At 40.7% G+C, this 22268-nt stretch overlaps 1 protein-coding gene across 2 annotated transcripts; it reads right to left on the bottom strand.

Moving 5' to 3' along the window:
* Window positions 1-203: 203 nt before the first annotated feature.
* On the bottom strand, window positions 204-17084 carry TMCO5A (transmembrane and coiled-coil domains 5A; the record flags this gene model as incomplete). 2 transcript variants are annotated; one of them, XM_080931336.1, is made up of 11 exons in its annotated part: window positions 204-402; window positions 2676-2716; window positions 4616-4673; window positions 5601-5665; window positions 6113-6172; window positions 6569-6625; window positions 10170-10241; window positions 10934-10984; window positions 12407-12530; window positions 15961-16110; window positions 17050-17084. In XM_080931336.1, 11 exons carry the CDS (start codon window positions 17082-17084, stop codon window positions 204-206), a joined length of 912 nt encoding a protein of 303 aa, XP_080787462.1. The 2 variants fall into 2 exon arrangements, with proteins under 2 accessions (XP_080787462.1, XP_080787463.1); XM_080931337.1 differs by lacking the exon at window positions 6113-6172.
* Between the last annotated feature and the right edge of the window lie 5184 nt (window positions 17085-22268).

The raw sequence follows: 22268 nt of genomic DNA, 5'->3' as shown, positions 1-22268 counted from the left end.
CACACCCACGAGGGACTTATTCACAGAGGTCTTTACTGGGCAAGGTTAACAGTGGAGAAGCGACATGGAGACAGACGGTCACTAAGCAGGCCAACCTCAAGGGATAAACTGAGGCACACGTCTTCCCTCCATAGGTTCTGCCACCTCCCCTTTGCGAGCCTGCATCCCTCCTCCCTTCTGCCGCCCTCAGACATGGCTTGGGATCAGTGGGGTAACATGTCTTCCGTCTCAAGGGTGAGAGAGGGAAAGAGGAAACATCGCAGCTTCCACAAGACATCCCTGCTCAGTATCTTGGGCAGCGCGTTGACCAGGAGGTCGGGATTTATAAAACTTAGATGGAATATCAGGTAACCCATCAATCTGATGAAAAACAGCATGGAGAACAAGAGGGAGCGAAAAATCCTGCAAGAGAGACCACAGACATGATTAATCAGGGGTTAGAAGACTTGCGACGGAATACAACTCAGGCTTGCGCTCCTATGATCGATTCAAGTTCCAGTCATCCTGTAACTGCTCCCACCCACTCAGCCATTCTTTCTGAGCCCCTGTTTCATTTCCACTGCCCACCACGGAACTTCATTTTTGTTCCCTTATTTATTTATTTTTGGCCAATTATTTTCCAAAGTGCTTCTTTGTATGGGTTCCTTTAGGCCCACATCTCCTTCAATACAATCTTACCAGGTGCTTACGTTTCTGACAATCAAACAATTACAGAACAAGAATTCATCTGGCCTCAATTCACATTCCCTTGGTGAATATTGAAACTGAACATCTGTTTACAGGCTGGTTGGTCTCACATGTATCCTTTCTCTTTCCCATTTACCTATTAGGTGGTTTGAGCTTGTTGACTTACAGGAACTCTTTACATATTATGGACAAAATCCTTTTCCGTCCTGTGTAATGTTCTATACTTTCACCTTTGTAATGGTTTCTTGGTTCTCAGGTATCAGAGAACAAAGTTTCTCTATTTATTTTATGTACGTCATACTGCTGCTCTCTTCAGACACACCAGAAGGCACATCAGGTCCTGTTAGAGATGGTTGGAGCCACCATGTGGTTGCTGGAAATTGAACTCAGAACCTCTGGAAGGGCAGTCAGTGCTCTAAACTGCTGAGCCATCTCTCCAGCTTGAGAGAAAAGTTTCTTAATTTTAGTAAGATCTTGTTTGTGAACCTTTTATTTGATTAGAATAAGTGCTGAAGTAAAGTGTGGTGCACATGCCTGTAATGGAAGCACTTGGGAAGCTGAGGCAGGAGGATCATGAGTAGGAGACCAACATGGTGAACCCCTGTCTAAAAAAAATCCAAACAACGAAACTAAAGTAAATCTAGGAAGATATTCTCTCTCTCTCCCTTTCTCTCCCTCCCTCTCTCTCTCTCTCTCTCTCTCTCTCTCTCTCTCTCTCTCTCTCTCTCCCTCTCTCTCTCTCTCTCTCTCTTTCTGTTTAGATGCTGTGCAGAGTCAATAAATATCTGCAAACTCCTTACAAGTCTCCCCTAATGCATGCACTGCAGTGTGGACAGGGATGCATGCGCTGCAGTGTGGACAGTGATGCAATGGCTACTAAGAAATAAGACGTGGTGGAGATCAGAGTGAGTCCTACTGGACGCTGGTGTTACCGGTTGGAGGAACAGCTCAGGGCTCTGGGAGTTCTCTGCTCATTGTTTCAGAGTGTCCTACGTAAGGATATGGGTGGATGTGGTATTAAAGGGTGTTTGCCTTAACCAAACACCAGGTAATTGGAACTGACTTTTAAGACCCAATAATTTTAACTTTCTAAACCATATGATACCACTTTAAAATTGTTTCTTTGTTTTAAAAAATTATTTACACTGTGTATATGAGTGCTCTATCTGTACGTACACCTTAAATATTGTTTCTTTAGGCTCTGTAAGCAGATTGTATAGAACACAATATGACTTTTCCTTTAAGTGGGTAGGGCTTCCTAAAAACTAATTGTTATTTGCTGTCGCAGTGTTTCCTGGGACCACTGTGTCCTCAGGTGTTCAAATCTTGAATCCCCGTTCATTTAAAGAGTTAAAAAGTGTTATATGCTGGATGCTATTAGGGATCTCTTCCCATAAATGTTTTCTATTTTGTTATGTCTGACGTTAGATGGTGTACATTTGCATCTAGGGGTTCTGGCTCCTCCCACTTCCTACCTAGGGAACATCAAGCTACTTCAAACTGAAAGAGAAAGGGAGGGAATGGGAGAGTAGCCACATCTTTGTGGGAATCAAGGTTTCTCTTCCTTACAACTGCTAAGTGGCTAACCTCTGACACTGGGAAGCTGAGTTTATCAGTTACCTTTGGGTCAGAAGTCGTGTCATTAGAGCTGATATATTCATCTGTAACCCAGTTTGCTGGTGTGGTGTGTGTGTGTGTGTGTGTGTGTGTGTGTGTGTGTGTCTGTGTGTGCGTATCAGGTTACTCTTGTCTAGATTGTTTTGGAGACAGGGTTTCTGTAGCCCTGGCTGTCCTGGAACTCTCTCTGTAGACTAGTCTGGTTCTGGACTCAGGAATCTTTCTGCCTCTGTGTCCCAAGTGCTGGCATTAAAGTCGTGTGCCACCACTGGCCAGCCCTTGTCTAGATTTTGCTTTCTGATGGAATGGCTAAGTCTGGCTCCTGGCTTCTTAGCTTTTCGGGAAGTTTATTGGAGAAAGCTCTTGCTTACCGTTTACAGAATCTCAGTGCCCCTTTACTGATGAAACCATCCTGGAAGGAACACCAACAGAAAATAAACAGTTTTTGGAAGCTGCCAGATAACACTAGTGAATCATCAGTTGAATGTTATGTTTATATAAACCTTGCAGTTTCTTGACATGTGTACAAACATCTAATTTTTAAAGATGAAAGTTGCTTTGTAAAGATTCATTTTATATGTTCTTAAACTTGTTTGAATCTTTGGGTGGATATGTATACATAGGTTTGGGTGCTCATGGAAACCAGAAGACGGTGTCAGACCCCTAGAGCTGGCGTTCAAGGTGGTTGTGAGCTGAATGATTGGGTCTGAGGACTGAACTTGGGTCCTCTTGTAAGAGCAACAAGCACTCTTAGCAACTGAGGCATCCTTCCACACTTGGTTCAAATTACCCCCAATCTCTCTCCTCTCTCTCTCTCTCTCTCTCTCTCTCTCTCTCTCTCGCTCTCTCTCTCTCTCTCTCTCTCACACACACACACACACACACACACACACACACACTGATATACTAACCCCCCCACACACCGATATAAACTAAAGTAGAAGAAGACAGTTATTAACAAGATGATATCATAGTTGGTAAGTTGCCTATAAACTGGGCAGAGTCCACATTCCTAGCTCTCTAACCTGCTCATTTTCCTTCTACTTTGCCAACAGGAACTTAACAGCCCACAGAAATCATCCAGCAGTGGATGAAGCAAGAAGCTTCAGAAGGACTGAAATAATCTCAAACTCTGATGCTATCTGGATTTCTTTAATGTATCTCTTCCAAAATGTTTTCTCCTTATTTATCACCTTTATAACAAATATCCTTGTGAAATTAAGAGCAAGAGAGGTTCTGACCACATTTTGAAGCCAACAGAACTGGAAATGTATTCCATGGCTGTGGCCTGAGGCAGTTGGAGTACATGGCAGGTGCTCAGAGCCTTGGTGGCCTTTTCTGCAGAAAGAGACTTGAAGGTCACTGGCCAGTAGACCCTCAAAGGACTATAGGCTTTGGAAAAAATATCTAGTTTTCTCAGGTTGTTGTTAAAAAGAAGAAACCCATCGATAGGCCTCTGAGAATGTGTGGTGGAGCCGGCTAAGACTGGTTGTAGAATGTCAGAACTAGCAAATATCAAGAGTCTTACTTGCTGAGTGGCATGTGTAATGTTGAGGACCAGAATGACTTGTATAGAACATGTGGGCATGGTCTAACAGAAGCAAACATCTGGTTGATCCCAGGACCCTGGTTAACATCTGCTATTTCCTCTTATGAAAAGAGATGGGCTCTTGATTCTGAGATTAAAAGGAACATTTATGCTGATGATATAACAACTCTGGTGACTGTCAGTCTTGGTCGTAGGTTAGTGTTGCTGTTGCTACGAGATAACCAGAAGGCTGAACGGACTGGTACCTTCTTTCCAAATGTCCTGCCACTTCAGACCTTTGTCTGTCATGACTTCATGATGCTAACTGTAGACAGACACTGAAGTGTGGCACAAAGAAATAGAGATTCTTGTGCTTTAGCTTACAGAACAACTCCAGCTACATGAGGGCAGATACCTGTGTCCTGTATAATGGAAGATTCAAGGCTGTGTTGGGAAGAACAGAAAAGCATTTTGCGATTTCAGGGGTGAAAGGGCATGTGCCATATCTGCCCTTTATAGCAATGTTTTTTCCTGCTTTCATTTGAAATTCTCTTGGGTCTTAGGTTAGCTTTTAAGCATTTGCCATTTATATGGGTAAAAGTTGGAGAGACAACTGCTCCATTGCCATCTTGGGGGTGCTGCTGGTGGTATAGAATGCTTCAGAATGAGATTGGAAATGTTTGGAAAGTTCAGTGAGCAAGCCAGGCGTCCACCAGGAACTTAGAGTTCCTGGAAACTCCCTTGGAATATGAAGGCATAAAGTGGAAGGAATGGAATTCTTACCTTCTTATTTAGGCTTGTACTCTTTTCTCTCTCAGAATCCATGCTTAAGACTTTTGATCTAGAAGGAGAAACCACAAAAAAAGATTGGACAAAGTATTCAACTATTCATAATATTTGAATATGGTTATTTAACTATATGGCTGTTTAAATATAGTTAAAACTGAAACTCAGCTTTTTGGCTACATTATTCATCTTCCAGAAACACAGAAGTCAGTCACCTGTGGACAGTGCCTTTCTATTGAATGGCACAGAATGTTCTACTAGACAATATTATTCTAAAACCTTGGCTTAACAGTGAAGTCCTCATATAATCTTTAGCAGGCATCTAAAAAGACCCAAGAGTTCATCAGGATCAAGGAATTCCATGTCCTAGGGCCTGGATTTTATATTGCCATTTGTAAGTGGCCTACTTAGAAGATTATGCAATTTTGACTTCTTATTAAGCCAAAGTCCCCCCAAATATCTAATAAACAGAAACACATATTCAGTTAGACAAGCTCACAAAGAAGGGGAAGTGAGGGTGGATGGCTCAGTGTTTTGGTTCTGTATTATTTCCATCTGAGGAGAGCACACCTGTTTGCAGGAATCTTATTATTTTAAGTTTTTAATGTTCACAGTTCACTAGAGTTTATAGTTCTCAAATTTCTCCAGGATGCATCTCATGCCTATATTATGGATGCAATTTCACATATTTAGGAGAAGTGAGGAGGTGACAGTTTTAGGTCATTCTGTGAGCAGTAAGGAGCACCCCACTTACTAAGGATTTTAGACAGCACCACTTTTTAAAATTTCTGATCTTATAATGTACTCATGTGCTAAAGTTATGACGGAAGGTGTATTTCTATAGTCTTTTAAGACTTTGATTCTAATCAGATCACAAAAGGAGGGGCTCATTCAGCTCCAGAGGGGACCTGGGCAGAGTTCATGAAAACTCAGTCAAGAAGGGGTTAACCACCAAACAGGATGTCCCTTTGTAGATGCTCACACTTCTCTTTCAAGGTATCCAGTCTCCAGTTCTTCTTCTATCCTCTTCAAAGCTTCCTGGTACTTCTTTAAAGAGAATCAAATGGAGCCATAGTTACTATTTGGATACTTTATGATATGATGTTTTAAAGCATGCAAACACTTTTCACTAGACTATAGAGCAAACGCTTGGTATTCCTATAACTACATCCATTTAAACCACCGCCTTGTTTCTCTTACTCATCAGTAGGAGTCAGTTCCGAAGAGTAACTGCTCAGACAGACATACAGATGTGCCCAGACATACAGACATGATCAGACACACAGACACACTCATTATTATATTAAGGACAGTGGTGCCTAGATTACTATCAGCAGTTACAAAAGCTCAATGTATACTAGGGAGATGTGGTCTGGGGGACTGATGACCATACAGATAGTCTTTTTTTTTAGGTAGTATCCCTTGAGCAGCCTAGGCACATTTCATCCTGTCCCTTATCAATGTCTCTGCTGTCTCTTGCCAGAGAACCTGTACCTTTATGCAGAGAGCTTGATCTTCACAGAGCTGAGACACGAACACATAGTCTTCCATTATCTGGGAAACCAAAGTTGTGTCTTAATGATTTCTCAGTTTATTCCTTCAAGAGCAGAAGTCCATATGTGCCACCCCTGTTTCCAAACCCACAGTGTAAAGTTTTACTGTATGTATACATTCATTTCATTTTTGAGAACAAATAAATCATAAATTATGTAGTCCACATGGGAATTACTTAGGGAAATTTGGAAAAGGAACAGATACCAGCATGTGTTAGACACAGATGTTAGAATGTGTCCTATAAAATGCTCAGCAGAAAAAAAACCCTATAGATTGTGTTTATTATCCTTTCTGTTTTTAAACCACCAGCTAGCCCCAGGATGGTTATGAGTCTGAATGTATTAGGGTGATGGAAGATTATGTTTCCCCTTCTTAAGAAAAACTTAAAGTTTGCACCTTGCCAAGCTCCTTTTCTTGGTCTGCACAGGAAGACTCTAATTGTTGTAATTTAACCTGTTGAAAGGAAAGGACCAGCAGATGAAAATGCATGACAGGCACATCATCTCAATGTTTAGCAGATAACTCTTGACACATCAGCTCACAGCTGACTGGGGCCTTACAGCATCTAAAGCTTTGCAACTGAACAGACTTCTCTACGTCAAGCCTTGGTATGTTACATTTGCCCCTGAATTATATAGTTCTTAAGCGATTTTTCTCAAAAATTACAATATTGAAAAACTTGCCTTTTTCCTTCCTGCTCCTGCCACAAACAGAGTTTTTCTACGTAGTCCTGCCTGCCCTAGAACTTGCTCTGTCATTAACTTGTAGTTATCAGTAACTTTTGCTCAGAATTCTATTCCTCACTATATACTTTTTTTCTTTCTTATTTTTATCTCCTTAACTATTCGGAGAAACACTATTTTATATTGGCCAATATACTAGACTAATACACACAAACACACACTCTCTTTCTTTCTCCTCCTGCCCCCATGGAGAGCAAGGATTGGTAAATCTTTTTGGCTTCATTGGGAAATTTTATTATAGTTGAGACATAACAAAAACTCAATGCAATAATGACCTATACAATAATGATCTACCAAAAAAAAAAAAAAAAAAAAAAAGGCGTTAGAGGTGTGAGAAGCTGAAATGAGAGGTGTAGGTTGATGCCTATATGCAAGTGAGGGCTGGCACTAGTTAGGTCAAGGTGATACATGATTGGATGGGGTGGGGATAAAGTTTTGGTAAGATGAGAGAGAAGGAGGAAGGGGAGATTCAACATGGAAGACAAGGATGACCCATCTCCTCCTTGTGGCTCTGAGTAGCCATGAGTAGATGTGTATACTTTCTAGGGATGGGTTTCTATAGGTCAATTTATTTTATCTAGATGTTTATATATCTAGGGCAGATTATATCTTTGTCAATTGCTTGTAAGCTTATTGTGTGGAGGGATAGTGGATTGGGAATTTAACATATAAATCTGTTTGATAAGTTATTGATTGTTGAGTCATAATTTTACCGGGCAGTGGAGGACAGTGTGTGAAAACAATGGCTGAGAGGCAGCTGGATTGTGCAGATCCGGTTCTGGGGTCTGCGGAATGAGGTGTGTGTGTGTGTGTGTGTGTGTGTGTGTGTGTGTGTGTGTGTGCAAGGCTTAGGGACTGTATTCAGCTCTACACTGGAGTAGCTCCAGAGTGAGAGCTCCTGAGGAGTGAGACCCTACAGGACCGGTAGCAACAGAACTTAATTTTTTATTTACTGAAACAAGAGGTGGTAGGAAAGACCTCCATAATGAAATGATACTTGAGCAGAGACCTAAATAATACATATTAGCCTGTTAGATATCTGGAAGAAAGACATTTTGTGGGGAAGTTATTGCCAAGGCTTAGGTCAGCAAGTAGTATATACAATTAGTGATCGTGAACAGTCGAGGAGTTTGGCCAGTAGAATAGGTAGAAAAGGCAGATAGGGTATAGGTTAGAGGCCCTTGTTTCTGGAAGGATTGGCAGAGGTTATAGGATTTTGTGTCTTCTAAAAGGTATTGTAGAAAACCATAGATCAGAGATTCTCAACCTGTGGGGGCATTGGACAACCCTTTCAAAAGGTCGTCTAAGACCATCTGCACATCAGATATTTACATTATGACACAGCAGTAGCAAAATTACAGCTGTGAAGTTGTAATGAAAATATTTTTATGGTTGAGGCTCACCACAACCTGATTATTGAAGGTTCTCAGCATTAAGAAGGTTGAGAACCACTGCCCTAGTTTCTAGAAGGATTTGCCTAGGTTATATTACAGGACCCTGGGACTAGTAGGTGAAGTTTGTATTTTTATTCTAATTGCAGTGTGAATCCAGGGGAAGGCTTGAATCTCATTTGTTGTCTAAAAGAACAATTTTTCTCCTGGTATAGAAAATGAATAGTTTCTGGTTCAGGAGTGAAATAAGAAGCAAAGAGAACTGTTTTATTGAGGCAATTCCAGTAGTAATAGTGCCTTTAAGAAGCAGGGAGTATCAGGGTAACAGATGGAGAGGAAGGGTTGCCTTTGGGCTGTATGTTGGAGGCAGAGCAGAAATACTACACTTCTCTCTGTTCAGCTTCATTCTTCCTCTTCTGTCTAGATGCAGTGATTTGACATCTGCACTCTGCACAGTTAGTTCTTCCTTCAATTAATTACATCAAGGCTAGTTATCCAGATGTTCTAAGAGTTATTCTTGCAGGCCCATGGTGTGAGTCACCAGACTGGAGAGCAGATATCTTCTTAAGTGGTTGGCCTGATTACTCACATGCCAGAGGAAGAGAGGTATACGGGATGCTGTGTCATATGGTAATCACACCGGAATGTAATCACACCGGAATGCCACAAAGCAGATGGTTCACAGGGCCAATGACATTCTCCAGCAGAGAGTGGTGGCATCTCAGAGGCTGAGATGCTGACAGCCACCACAGCCAGACACACTGTGTTTCTTATTGGGTATGGCTGGGTTGTCTATAGCGAAACCTGTTCTGCAAAAGAAGGGACCCTGAGAGAAAACCTGTCTGACTGCTTATATGGCAAACATAGTCAAAGTATTTATCTGGTCTTGTTTTCATCTTCTTTCTGATGTAGCCTCAGACTCGTCATTTCATTCTTTCCAGATGTTCAGTACCGGAGCATAGTCAGCCAAGCTTGCTTGCTGGCTTTGAACTGCCTGTGTGTGTGAACCCCAGAACCAAGCTGGCCAGCAGAAGATGGGATAAGAATCCCATATACTTCCATTTGCTGCTTCCAGTTCTTCATAGGCTTAAAACATTTAATTTTTGAATGTATAGAGAAGGTAGATTAGGACAAAGAATTAATTCTGGAGAAAATGTCAAGGAAGAATACTATCTGCTTTCTCAGTACTAAAAAATTGTCTTTAATTTTTGCAATTTTGATTAGATACACTGTGGTTGGTTTTGAGTTCTTAGATCTGGAACACATTTATATGGAAATGCCACACATTTATAGTATGTTTAGAAAATATAGACCCTTAAATAGTTTAGGAACTAATGGAACAAATCCCCTTTTGATTCAAATCAATAAGTATAACTTATTTGACATTCAGTAGACATACAATCCTCAGTATGTCTTTATTAAATTTATATGCAACCTCAACCAGACTTTTAAGTAACAGCTTCAAAATTGCTAGACCATCCATATAACCGAAAGAGACAGAGAAAAAAAAAAAGAGGAAAGAATTCATACACACAGTTTCATTTGTTCCTTAACCTATACTGTGAGGTCATGATGAAATACTTTAACTACACACACCAGACTAAGTGCTAGAGCCAGGGTATAAACAAAGGACAATAAAATCGGCTGAGGAGAGAAATTCTTAAATAAAAGCACAGGAGAGAGAGAGAGAGAGAGAGAGAGAGAGAGAGAGAGAGAGAGAGGGCGCCTCAGTGTCTCTGGCTATGTCAAGTCTGATACAAGCCAAAGGTTAAAGAGTGTTCAGCTGCTCTGATGACTGTTCTGCTTGACAGCAGTTCCATGGCCGTGCATTCCAAACCCACTCCCAACTGTTTTAGCACTGACCTTGGACTCTTCTGGTGTTGTTTCCAGATCACCTTGTTCACACCTGACTACCTTTTGTGATTTCCTTGTAAGCTACAGTTCCAAAGTAAAAAGAAACACACATAAGATACAAACATAAAATAATGATAATATTGTTAAGTAATAATAATATCAGAGAGAAAAAGTAACTCTTGGTGTGTGTAGGTTAAGTCATGGCTGTACAAAAGCTTCAAGGAGATGGCCCTTGGGAGATGGAAAATACTTGGTGTCCTGTAGAAACATCTGTGTTCCATCTGTGTCTTTTTTACTAGTCTTGTGACCTAGTTATGGTAAACAAGCACTTCTTTCAAGCCCCAACTCAGTGCAGGCTACTCAGGGTTTCAGAGTGGAGCGGAGTGGGTACTAGTGTTAAGTTCTCTGCAATATGAAGGGACCGGGGGAGGAAATCCTTGGAGATTATGAGTAGTTGTGGGTATGCTATGAAGGTAAAATTAACTTTTTGTAAAGGTCTTGGTTAAGCACTTCAACAGAGTATCTACTGGAATCAATTTTCTTGTGATAGAATGGGGATGTAGTGAGATCATTAGACATCCCATCCACTACTCCTTCTACTCCACACTTGGAAAGAATATTTACGGCTTTTTGATATGAGCCTTAGCCTCAGGGGAGTGTGTCAGAGAGTAGGATTCATGCCAAACTGAGGCCTCTTTGACACCTGTGTCCACTTTCCTTATCTTGCCTCTTTGGGAATGAGGAGCCATTGAGAAAACAGAGCCTTGTCCTACCTTTCTCTGAAGTTCTGAGATACTGTGAACCAGAGTCTCATTCTTCCTCTCCTGGAGAGAGAAAGGACCAGAGTGTAAGTTTGAATCAAAATGACATCATTTGCTCTTATTCAGTTGATATGCCTATAAAGGTACTTCCTTACAAAAGTTTGAACTTATTTGTACAATGTAGGTTAATCTTGAACTCAAATCACAGCTGAACTAATCAGCAACATTTGAGGAATATAGATACTTAGGTTTCAGTACTAAATATTGGCCAAGAAACTCTGCTCTTCCCAATTCCCTCCCATTCGTGGATATAGCTTTTGTATACAAAAGATCAACTTAAAACCCTGAGAACTAAGTTTCACAGTACCAGAAAGCATTATGGAAGCTTACAAATGAGAGAGGTAGCCAACAGTCTTATCTAGCTATGCCGTTTGTGAACCATGATAGCAGTCAGTTTGGCCTGAGAGCCGTAAAGTTGTAGTAGTGGCATTCAATTCATAACTCGATGGCAACCAACAGCACTCCAATTAGACTTAAGATCTGCTAAATAAGAGAGAACTAATGCCCACCACTGAAATGTACACAACTACCTAGGGCTAGTGAAGTCATGGATCTTAGAGAAAAACCTATAACCACTATTTACTCACCTGGCATACTCACTACTAAGTGTTTGTCTTTATATCCACAGACAAATTTAGTCCTCACCCCTCACTAGGGGTGTCTCTTACAGAGAGAAGCCAATACAGAAAACTACAACCGACTGAAATGCATACTCCTATCTGCTCTATTTTAAGTACAGCCTGCACTGAAGACTCTGGGACCTTGCTGGAGAGGAGGGGGAAAATTGTAATGGCCAGAAGAACAGGGAACTTTCTGTGAGTGTCTCCTAGAAATGTCAGAAGCTATATGTATAAAGTCTCATCAACATGGGTATCAAAATGTGACTCAAACAAGGATGCCACCAGTATACATACTTATGACAACGAGGACCTTGACCCTACACAATAGTATACAGAAGTAAGAAATAATTGGAGTGAGAGAAATAGTCTCACCCAGGAAAGAACACACAAATTAGTCACCCAACACCAAGTTGGCAGCCCTGAAAGCATACATGCAAGTAACACTACAGTCTGATGAAACTAATATTTATATATTTAGGAACATGTTGTATATATGAATGTAACAACAATTAATGAAAAAATTTGAAATAGAGCAGAGTGGAGTACATGGGAGGGTTTGAATGGAGGAAAGGGAGGGGGGAAATGATGTAATTATAATCTCAAAAACATATTTAAAAAATAAAATATGGCAGTAAAAGGTTTGATTAATTTTATATTGAAATGATATTGTAGCTATGTTGGATTAAATTAAATGAATTATCAGATTAAGATTAAAGAAAGACCAGCTTTGTTGAAGGGGAGGGGTGTGCTTTACAAGGAGGCCAGGATGAAGCCCATGGAGTCTCTTCCATAGCAGCATGCTTACCAGTCTGGCTGTTTCTTCCTCCAGCTCCTGCAGAGCTTGTTCTCTTTCCATCATGGTGTAGTTTTCCTTCTCCCATTCCTCATCTTCTGCAGGGTCTCCAGTCTGGGTGATCTCATGTTCCAGCCTGGGTGATTCAAGTATAAATCATAAGGACCCATGATGGGCAGTTTCGGAAGTGATAAAACTCAGGTGTTAATCCGTAAGGTCCTGGGATGGGCAGTTTTAGAAGTGATAAAAGTCAGCACTTTGGTGACTGCATGTGCTTCTTGAGTTAGCAACCCTTCTTTTCCAGACCCATAGAATCAGGTTATTTACAAACTATATAAAGAAAGCACTACTTGGAAATAATCAAACTCAGAGCAGAAATCAACCAAGTAGAAACAAAAAGAACCATATGAAGAATCAACAAAATCAGGAGCTGGTTCCTTGTGAAAATCAACAAGATCAATAAACCCTTAACCAGACTAACTAGAGGGCACAGAGAGAGTATCCAAATTAACAAAATCAGAAATGAAAGGGAAGACATAAAAACAGAAACTGAGGAAATTCAAGAAATTATCAGATCCTACTACAAAAGCCTTTACTCAACAAAACTGGAAAATCTGAAGGAAATGGACAGATTTCTAGACAGATACCAGATAACAAAGTTAAATAAGGACCAGATAAACCATCTAAATGATCTCATAACACCTCAGGAAATAGAAGCAGTCATCAAAAGCCCCCAAAATAAAAATAAAGCCCAGGACCGGATGGGTTCAGTGCAGGATTCAAACAGACATTCATAGAAGACCTAAAACAAATACACTCCAAACTATTCCACAAAATAGAAACAGAGGTAACACTACCCAACTCATTCTTCGAATTCACAAGTACTCTCATTCCTAAACCACACAAGGACCCTACAAGGAAAAAGACCTTCAGACCAATCTCTCTCATGAACATTGATGCAAAAATACTCAATAAAATTCTTGCAAACTGAATCCAAGAATACATCAAAATGATCATTCACCATGATCAACTAGGCTTCATCCCTGGGATGCAAGGGTGGTTCAATATTACGGAAATCCATCAATGTAATCCATCATATAAATAAACTCAAAAAAAAAAAAAAAACCCTACATGATCATCTCACTAGATGCTGAGAAAGCATTTGACAAAATTCAACACCCCCTCATGTTAAAGGTCTTGGAAAGAGCAGGAATCCAAGGTCTATACCTAAACATAGCAAAAGCAATATACAGCAAACCAGTAGCCAACATCAAACTAAACAGTGAGAAAACTGAAACAATCTCAGTAAAATCATGGACTAGACAAGGCTGCCCACTCTCCCCCTAACTATTCAATATACTACTGGAAGTCCTGGCCAGAGCAATTAGACAAGAGGAAGTCAAAGGGATACAAATCAAATGGAAAAAGTAAAAATATCACTATTTGTCGATGACATGATAGTATACTTAAGTGACCCCAAAAATTTCACCAGAGAACTTTTACAGATGATAAACAACTTCAGCAAGGTGGCTGGATATAAAATTAACTCAAACAAATCAATAGCCTTCCTCTACTCAAAGGATAAACATGCTGAGAAAGAAATTAGTGAAAAGATACCCTTCACAATAGTCACAAACAATATGAAATACCTTGGTGTGACCCTAACTAAGCAAGTGAAAAATCTTTATGACAAGAATTTCAAATCTCTGAAGAAGGAAATTGAAAATGATCTCAGAAGATGGAAAGATCTTTAATGTTCATGGGTTGGAAGGATAAACATTGTAAAAATGGCCATCTTATCAAAAACAATCTACAGATTCAATGCAATCCCCATCAAAATTCCAACTCAATTTTTCATAGAGTTGGAAAGAACAATTTGCAAATTCGTCTGGAATAAAAAAAAAACCTAGAATAGTGAATTCTATTCTCAACAAGAAAACTTCTGCAGGAATCATCATCCCTGACCTCAAGCTATATTATAAAGCAATTGTTTTATAAAACAATATGGTACTGATACAGAGGTAGGTAGGAACCCTCACACATATGGTCACTTGATCTTTGACAAAGGAGCTAAAAACATTCAATGGAAAAGGGACAGCCTCTTAAAAAATGGTGTTGGTTCAATTGGCAGTCAGCATGCAGAAGAATGCACATCAATTCTTTCTTATCTCCTTGTACAAAGCTCAAGTCCAAGTAGATCAAAGATCTCCACATAAAACCAGGTACACTGAAACTATTAGAAGAGAAAGTGGAAAAAAGCTTAGAACACTTAGTACAGGGGAAAATTTCCTGAACAGAACACCAATGGCCTATGCTCTAGGATCAAGAATCCATAAATGGGACCTCATGAGATTGCCAAGTTTCTGTAAGGCTAAGGACAATGTCAAGAAAACAAAATGGCAGTCAAGAGACTGGGAAAGGATCTTTACCAATCCCACATCTGATATAGGCCTAATATGCAATATATACAAAGAACTCAAGAAGTTAGACTCTAGAGAATCAAACAATCTTATTAAAAATTGGGTACATAGTTAAACAATGAATTCTCAACTGAGGAATAGTGGATGGCTCAGAAGCACCTAAAGAAATGCTCAGCATCCCTAGTCATCAGGGAAATGCAAATTAAAACAACCCTGAGATTCCCCTTCACACCAGAAAGGCTAAGATCAAAAACTCATATGACAGCAGATGCTGGCGAGGATGCAGAGAAAGAGGACCACTCCTCCAATGTTGGTGGGATTGTAAGCTGGTACAACCACTCTGGTAATCAATCTGGCAGTTCCTCAGAAAATTGGACATAGTACCTGAAGACCCAGCTATTCCACTTCTGGGCATATACCCCAAAATGCTCCAACATATAATAAGGACACATGCTCCTCCATGTTCATAGCAGTCTTATTTATAATAGTCATAAGCTAGAAAGAATCCAGATGTCCTTCAAGAGAGCAATGGATACAGAAAATGTGGTACATTTACACAATGAAGTACTCCTCAACTATTAGAAACAATGACTTTAAGAAAATCCTAGACAAATGGATGAAGCTAGAGAATATCATCCTGAGTGAGGTAACCCAGTCACAAAAGAACACACATGGTATGCACTCACTGATAATTGGATACTAGCCTCAGAAATCTCTGAATACCCAAGAAACAACTCACAGACCCTATGAAGCTCAAAAAGAAGGAAGACCAAAATGTGGAAGCCTCAGTTCTTAGAAAAAAGAAAAAGAAAAAAAATTCATCATATATTATTCTGTAACAAATTTGGTGAGGTATAATAATATTTTATAAAATAAATGAATTAAAAAAAAAAAAAAGCTCTGATTTATTCCCAGGTCAAACACTGCTGTGTTTCAACTCAAGGTAAGGTCTGCCTGGTTTATAAAGTAAATATATTTTCAAACTTGTTGTGTCCTTTCTATGGAGAAATGTCAGAGTGAAGGGGAGTTGTTTGCTACATGTGGCAGATTTCACTAGAGCAAGGAGGTAAGTTGAGGTTTTATTTTTTTCTTTCCACCCGTACATATTTCAGGCTAGGAATTTCCGTAAGGAACCTTAAGACTTACTTCTGGAGTTCACTTTCTTTTTCTTGTATTTTGAGAAGAAGATCCTGGTTGGCTTCATCTATCCTCTGCATATCCTTTTCGAGGTCCATGTTCAAGCTGATAATGTTCTTCTTGGATTGGGCCAGTCTCAAGATTTCCATTTTTTCAGACCTGTAGGCTCAGCCCCACAAATGAACAAGGGCTGGTTTTCTCAAAAGCAAAGTTCTCTGAGCCTACTGGGCTCTCTAGAAGATAGGTAGCTCATCTCCTCGGCTCTTCCTGGGAGCACACTTTTCCTTTTTTATTTCTTGGAAACTCATACATCTTAATCACACCCTACACTGTTTCAGTGATTCTCAACCCATTAAGGGACATCTCGAGATAACGATGCATCTACAGTCTGATTTCAAGCGAATCTTTACTTCCTTAAATAGCCATGTATGGGAGAGAACTGTTTCCCATGGCAACCTTTCCCTAAATTGTTCTCAAAACATGCTTATGCAATACACTTTTATTGACTATTTTTATCTAGGCACCTGCTCCATCTCTTCTGAGTAAGTCTAGCTTTATTCAGAGACAGCAGCTTCTACTCCCATAATAGGGCTTCAATCTCTCCCTCCTTGGTTCTACTTTCCTTTGACTTTTTGATTAGGATGTTTGAGATTCTCACAGGAGAGCCATTTCAGCGAGTGTACATTATATTTCCAGAACATTATTCAAGAGTACAAAGATCAGTTTTGGAAAAAAAAATGTGAACAAGAGGATAACTTGAGGAGGAGCACCTAAGTCAAGGGAGGCTCACGCTAAACTTTTTCTAACCTGTGAAATGATTCATTGTCTTTGGAGTTCACGGGGAATAGGGGAGCACGACCCAGGGATTTTGTTTCAGGTGATATGTAACATGGTACTGGTAAGTAAAATCCTGTGTTGGAAGAGCTGGCTTGTGTGGGAGAATTTCCGGTAGTCACCACTTTCTGTAGCGGTGGGGTGCTTTGGAGATGGGTGGAGGGAAGGAGGGAGAGGTGACTGGAACATCAGAGAACGTATGAGCAGCAGACCTGCCTCACGCCGGTACCTGGACTACGACCTTTCATAGTTGCTGTTACTTACTCATAGTCAAGCTGATCTTCCTTCTGTTCTTCCATTGTAGATTTCTGAAATGTCAGCAGAGATGTGGTTATGAACAGAGGAAATAGGTCCATTAATCTCCCAAATATAAAGCCAGTGAACTGGTTTTTCTCCCTCCATAGCCCCTGGGTTAAATGTGACAAAGACTCCGGCTCTTTTGGCTCATCTGAATCTGCATCAGGAAGTGAGGGTACAGAGATCCGCTGGAAAATTCCCTAAGTTGTCCTGCAAGCAAACACACCTAGAGGCTGTTTGCCATACTAACACAATTTGGAAATCTGAACAAAGCAGTAGGAAGAAACAGAGGTCATCAGTTTTTCTTAAGTCTCTTTTCTTCATGACTGCTGCTTTCTTAAAGGTCTCAGGGCACAGATACTGGTGTATCACTGCCCTAAAAAGTCATGGATGTCCCCCATCCCCAGCCACTGCAAGCTTGGTGGGAAGTGTGTTAGTATTAATCAGGGATCAGACAACCAAGTAGAAAAAGAACTCTGTGGCCCTCTCTGCCCTGTAGTCTCTTCTACCAACACTACCTCCCTTCTACTGATGTGCTTTGGCTCTCTGATCCTGCCCTAGTCAGGAGATTCTTCTGAAGACTCTCTTTCCACTGGAACCATCTGATAGAATCTTACAACCTTCCATAGGGTTATGACTCCATAACTGCCACAGGATGGGCAGGCCGAATGTCACAGTGGTGCTATTGGCAACTGGTTCTTGTTATCGTCCCAGTGTTAGAACCTCTGTGGGTATGTGGGCTTTATTGCTAAGTCTGCCCTAAGCATGGTCATGCTTCAGGGAGTCTGGTTTCTAGGCAGGATAAAGGGACAGCATTCCTTATCATGTCTGTGGCAAATAGCACTTCCTTTTGCCCAAGTGGGATGAAGATGGGAATTTGGTCTTGTGTCCACAGTGATGCCACCATGTGTCTAACTAACAACTCATTCATCCTATGAGTATTGGAAAGTAAAAGTTCCAGTGTCTTCAAGAAGGGACAAGACAACCCAAACCACTTGCCCTTGTGAAGACTTTACATTGTGGGGTGTGTGTGTGTATGTGTGTGTGTGTGTGTATGTGTGTGTGTGTATGTATGTGTATGTGTGTGTATATGTATGTGTATGTATGTGCATGTGTGTGTGTGTGTATGTGTGTGTGTGTGTGTGTGTGTGTGTGTGTGTGTGTGTGTGTAGGTTGATTTCATCCAATAAATGAGAATGTGAACATAGGAGCAGGTGAGGGGTATGGGGGAAGGCACCAAGTGAGTTGCAAAGGAAGGATTTTCAGTCTTAGATGGTACAGAGAGAACCATGGAGCTTCTTCATGTTTGAAAGTAGCGTGCCAATATGTGAAGAGGCTTCCTTCATGGACATGGGAACTTGTGCTGAGAGAAATGCAGAGATCAGCAGGTACAGCAATACCACAAAGACCCAGTTTTGCCTTCAGAAGTTCATGGGTACATCCAAGCTTGCTAGGGTCTGAGTTTTAGAGACTAAGGATCACCCGCCAAAGACTGAGAAATTACCAGAGATTTTTTTTTTTTTTTTTTATTGACAGTAATTCCTGTGATTATCTGGAATTAGCTCCACCGTGTCTTCTCTTGCGAGCTTTAATGGAAAATAACACAGAAAACAAAGAATATACATTCTCTATACCGAAACACTTGTGTGTCAGTGAATTCTTCACAACTGGTAACATCTTCGTATGTGAGTCACAAAACCTGTCAACTTTTAGGCCTCTACTCAGAGAGGGCCACAGTGAGGTGATTTGTGAGCCTGGCTGACTTCTTAACATACTGAAGTTTCTAGCAAACTATTCCGTAAAATTAACCACCTCTGGTGACCCCCATTACCATCTCCTGAAAAAAGGCATTTCATTGCTTTATGAAGCTGTACACAGAAGAGTAATTAAGTAACAATTCAGGCCAATGGCTTCTCCCAGGAATTGATGGTAGGGAGAGTTCATTAACCCCAGCTGGTTATAGCTTTGCCAGGAAATGCCCTGGACCAAGGTTATTGCAGCTGTTAATGGATTGGATAGTGACTTTAACTGGGATTAAAATAAAGCCGAATCTCCTTCCTGGGGAGCCTTTCTCCTTGAGGGGCTACCGAAGCAAGCTGGATGAGTGGCAGAACCTCCAGCTTGGGGCCCTGCAGGGACGAAGACAGCAGATTGCTACCAGTGAGAATCATTAAATCAAGGTGGAAACAGGACCTTGGGGGCAGGTTAAGGCTTTTGCTACAAGCCTCTTCCTGCATACCACAGATGGCTTGATTAACACCCAGTGCAGCTTTCAGAGCAGCTGTTCTCCGGGAAAGTTTCTATGCCCGCCCTCTCAGGGGAGGAAGAGTGGCTGAGATTCATTCCTGGTCTCACTCCCTGCTGTCAGAAACGTCGCTGCCTTTGTCTGTAACTCTGTTGGGAAACTCTTGCCCTGATTCCTGGCTGGGAGCCCCTGCTGGAGTTGCTGAGTCTGTGCCCATTTGCAATGGGGAAGGGCCAGGTAGGTGCACCTGAGCCCTGGGTGGAAGCTGCTGGCTCCTCTCGATGATGCTTGGTGATGGTGACATGGGTGGGAAATAGAAGGCTGTCTTCTCTAATCACCTTGTTTGTCTTCTCTTTGAAGGTTGCTAAATGCGTATTGGATGCTTTTATGAGGAAGTCTGGTTTTGAGGCCCATAGCTGAGTGACGGTCTAGGACATCGTTTTAGAAAATTGTTTCTCAAATACACTGTATGCCCTATGCACTTTTGCATTTTAGCTACTATTGTGTAAAATTTAGGTTCATTTATAAAATCTCTCTGAACTTCCCTTCAGAACACATTTCTAGAATTCACAAAAGCATAAATTTGAGCTACTGAAAAGAGACAAAAATAGAAATGGATTATACATACGCATACATATATACACCCCCGCATCCTATCTATCTATCTATCTATCTATCTATCTATCTATCTATCTATCTATCTATGTATCTATGTATCTAAGTATCTATCTATCATCCACCCACCCATCTAGGAGAGAACATTGTCATTTGACTCAGCTTGACTTTTACTTTTTAATTATATGCAACTCAAAATTCAGATGTAATAAGTTTAATATTCAATAAATTGAGTTTGAGCCAACAAAAGATGTGTATTTCTTTCAAAATAAAATTTATTCAATCACTGCTACTATAAGAGTAAATAGCTAAAAGAATTTATCATGAATTTTATCTTCTAACAATAACTGTTTTTTAAAAATGTGTTATTTATTCTTCAAGAATTTCACAAATCTCTTTTAAAATGGTTATTAGTTTTAGGATTATTCATGTATGTGTGTGCCTGGTGAGTGTGGAGGTCAGAATAGAGAGTCAGATGCCCCGGAAATGGAGTTACAGCTGCCCACTGGGTGCTGAGAACCAAAGGAAGGTCTTCGACAAGACTAACACTTGCTCTTATCCTCTGGGCAACCGTCCAGATTCTCACACAATTTATTTTAACCAGTGCTTTTGATTAATCCCTTCCAGATCTAGCTTCATATCCCCAACTTTGTGACTTTAAAAAAACTCACCAACTCAAGATTTTCTTTTGCTAATAAACTCCTAGATGTAGGACCTTCAAGTGAGCTATGTTCAATGTCCTAGGCGCATAGCTCTACAGAAAACTGGCTCTCCCTTCCTCAGACACCGGCCACTGTTCATAGCACCTGAGTCAGGGTGGGTCTCCTCACTCTGCTGGAATTCTGACCTACTTGATCTTGTACAGATCTTGGTGTCGGCTGCCACTGTCAGTGGTCCTGTCATGTGCAGAAGATGACTTTGATCTGGTCATCCCTGACCTCTGGATATATTTTAAAGATGTATTTTTAACATTTTTATTTTATGTGCATGTCTCTGAGCCTTTGGGAGAAGATGTGATGTGACGTGATGTGACGTGTGAGTGTGTGTGTGTGTGTGTGTGTGTATGTGTGTGTGTGTGATGCAGATATCCTATTTGAGCCTGAGCATTCCACTGGTACTTATTCTCTGCATTTGACTACAGCCCTCTCACCAAAATCAGTTCACTTTGAAGTACTAAACTTTAACATAATCATTTGTGAGGATATGTTCCACCCACAAGAGAGCCTGAACTTCCTCTACCTACCCTCCATGACCATAAAAACAGTCACTTGAGGGATGGTTACTTGTTGCAGAACCTGGGAGCATTCTTGTCTCTCCTCCTCTCCATCCAATCATGCCAGTGAGGGCTCTGGGTCTAGCTTAGAGAGAAAGCAAATGGTTAGTTTATATGAAGCTCCTGGGCTCAGTTCTTGAGATGCATACACCCTTCCCTCAGGAAGTCCATTTATATAATCATTGTCCTCCCCCCAGTATAATAAAATGACAATATAATTATTTTAACTATTTTGGATGTATAGAATTAAATTACAAAGAAAATGAAAACAAGAATGACTGAGTGTTTCATTGAAACTAGAGAAGCTTTTCAAGACTTGGACACGTATGGCATTCTCAATATTCTTGTAGTTGATTTTTCTGTCAATGTGGAAGAGGGAAGGGGATTTCTTCAACTGTAACAGGAATAAGGGAATTCCCACAGTTGTGATGCAGATCTGATGGTGTGGATGCCATTCAATGCACCCCTCATATTGGTGACACCATTTTGTTTTCCATATGGTGATTTCCCCTGAGATAACCCCATGCTTCACAGACATTTTAGCCAAACTTTGCTTCATTTATTTCCATGTGTTTCTGCATGTGGTGTATGAAAATGCTTATTTAAATGTATGTTTGGGTGCACATACACGTGTGTGTGTGTGTGTGTGTGTGTGTGTGTGTGTGTGTGTACATTTGAGGTTGACATCCAGAGTCTTTCCACATTGCTTTCCACTTTGTTCATTGAGGCAGGGCTTCTTGGTCAATCTCACCAGCTAGGATTTCCCATGAGCCTCCTTGGAGCTCTAGGGTTACAGATGTGATGCCCCTCCCCCTCCTATCCAGCATTAACATGGGGAAAGAAAAGAAATGCAAGGGGGGTACACACATGGTTTTAAAATACTACACATCAATGCCATACCGACTCTGCAAGTAGAGAGAACAGTGGACACGGGACTGGAGAGGAGGGGAGGGAGATTATACAGAGCCCGAAAGTAAGTTGTCACTGAAATAGAGAAGGTGGGTGTCCTGAAAATGATTGGCTATTGGTCCTCTACAATTTGAAAAAAAAAAG

The sequence above is a fragment of the Micromys minutus genome (assembly GCF_963924665.1).
Source record: "Micromys minutus genome assembly, chromosome: 17".
In the NCBI taxonomy this organism is placed as follows: Eukaryota; Metazoa; Chordata; class Mammalia; order Rodentia; family Muridae; genus Micromys; species Micromys minutus.
Note: the sequence above shows the minus strand (reverse complement) of the source record. Positions and strands in the feature narration are given on the sequence as shown.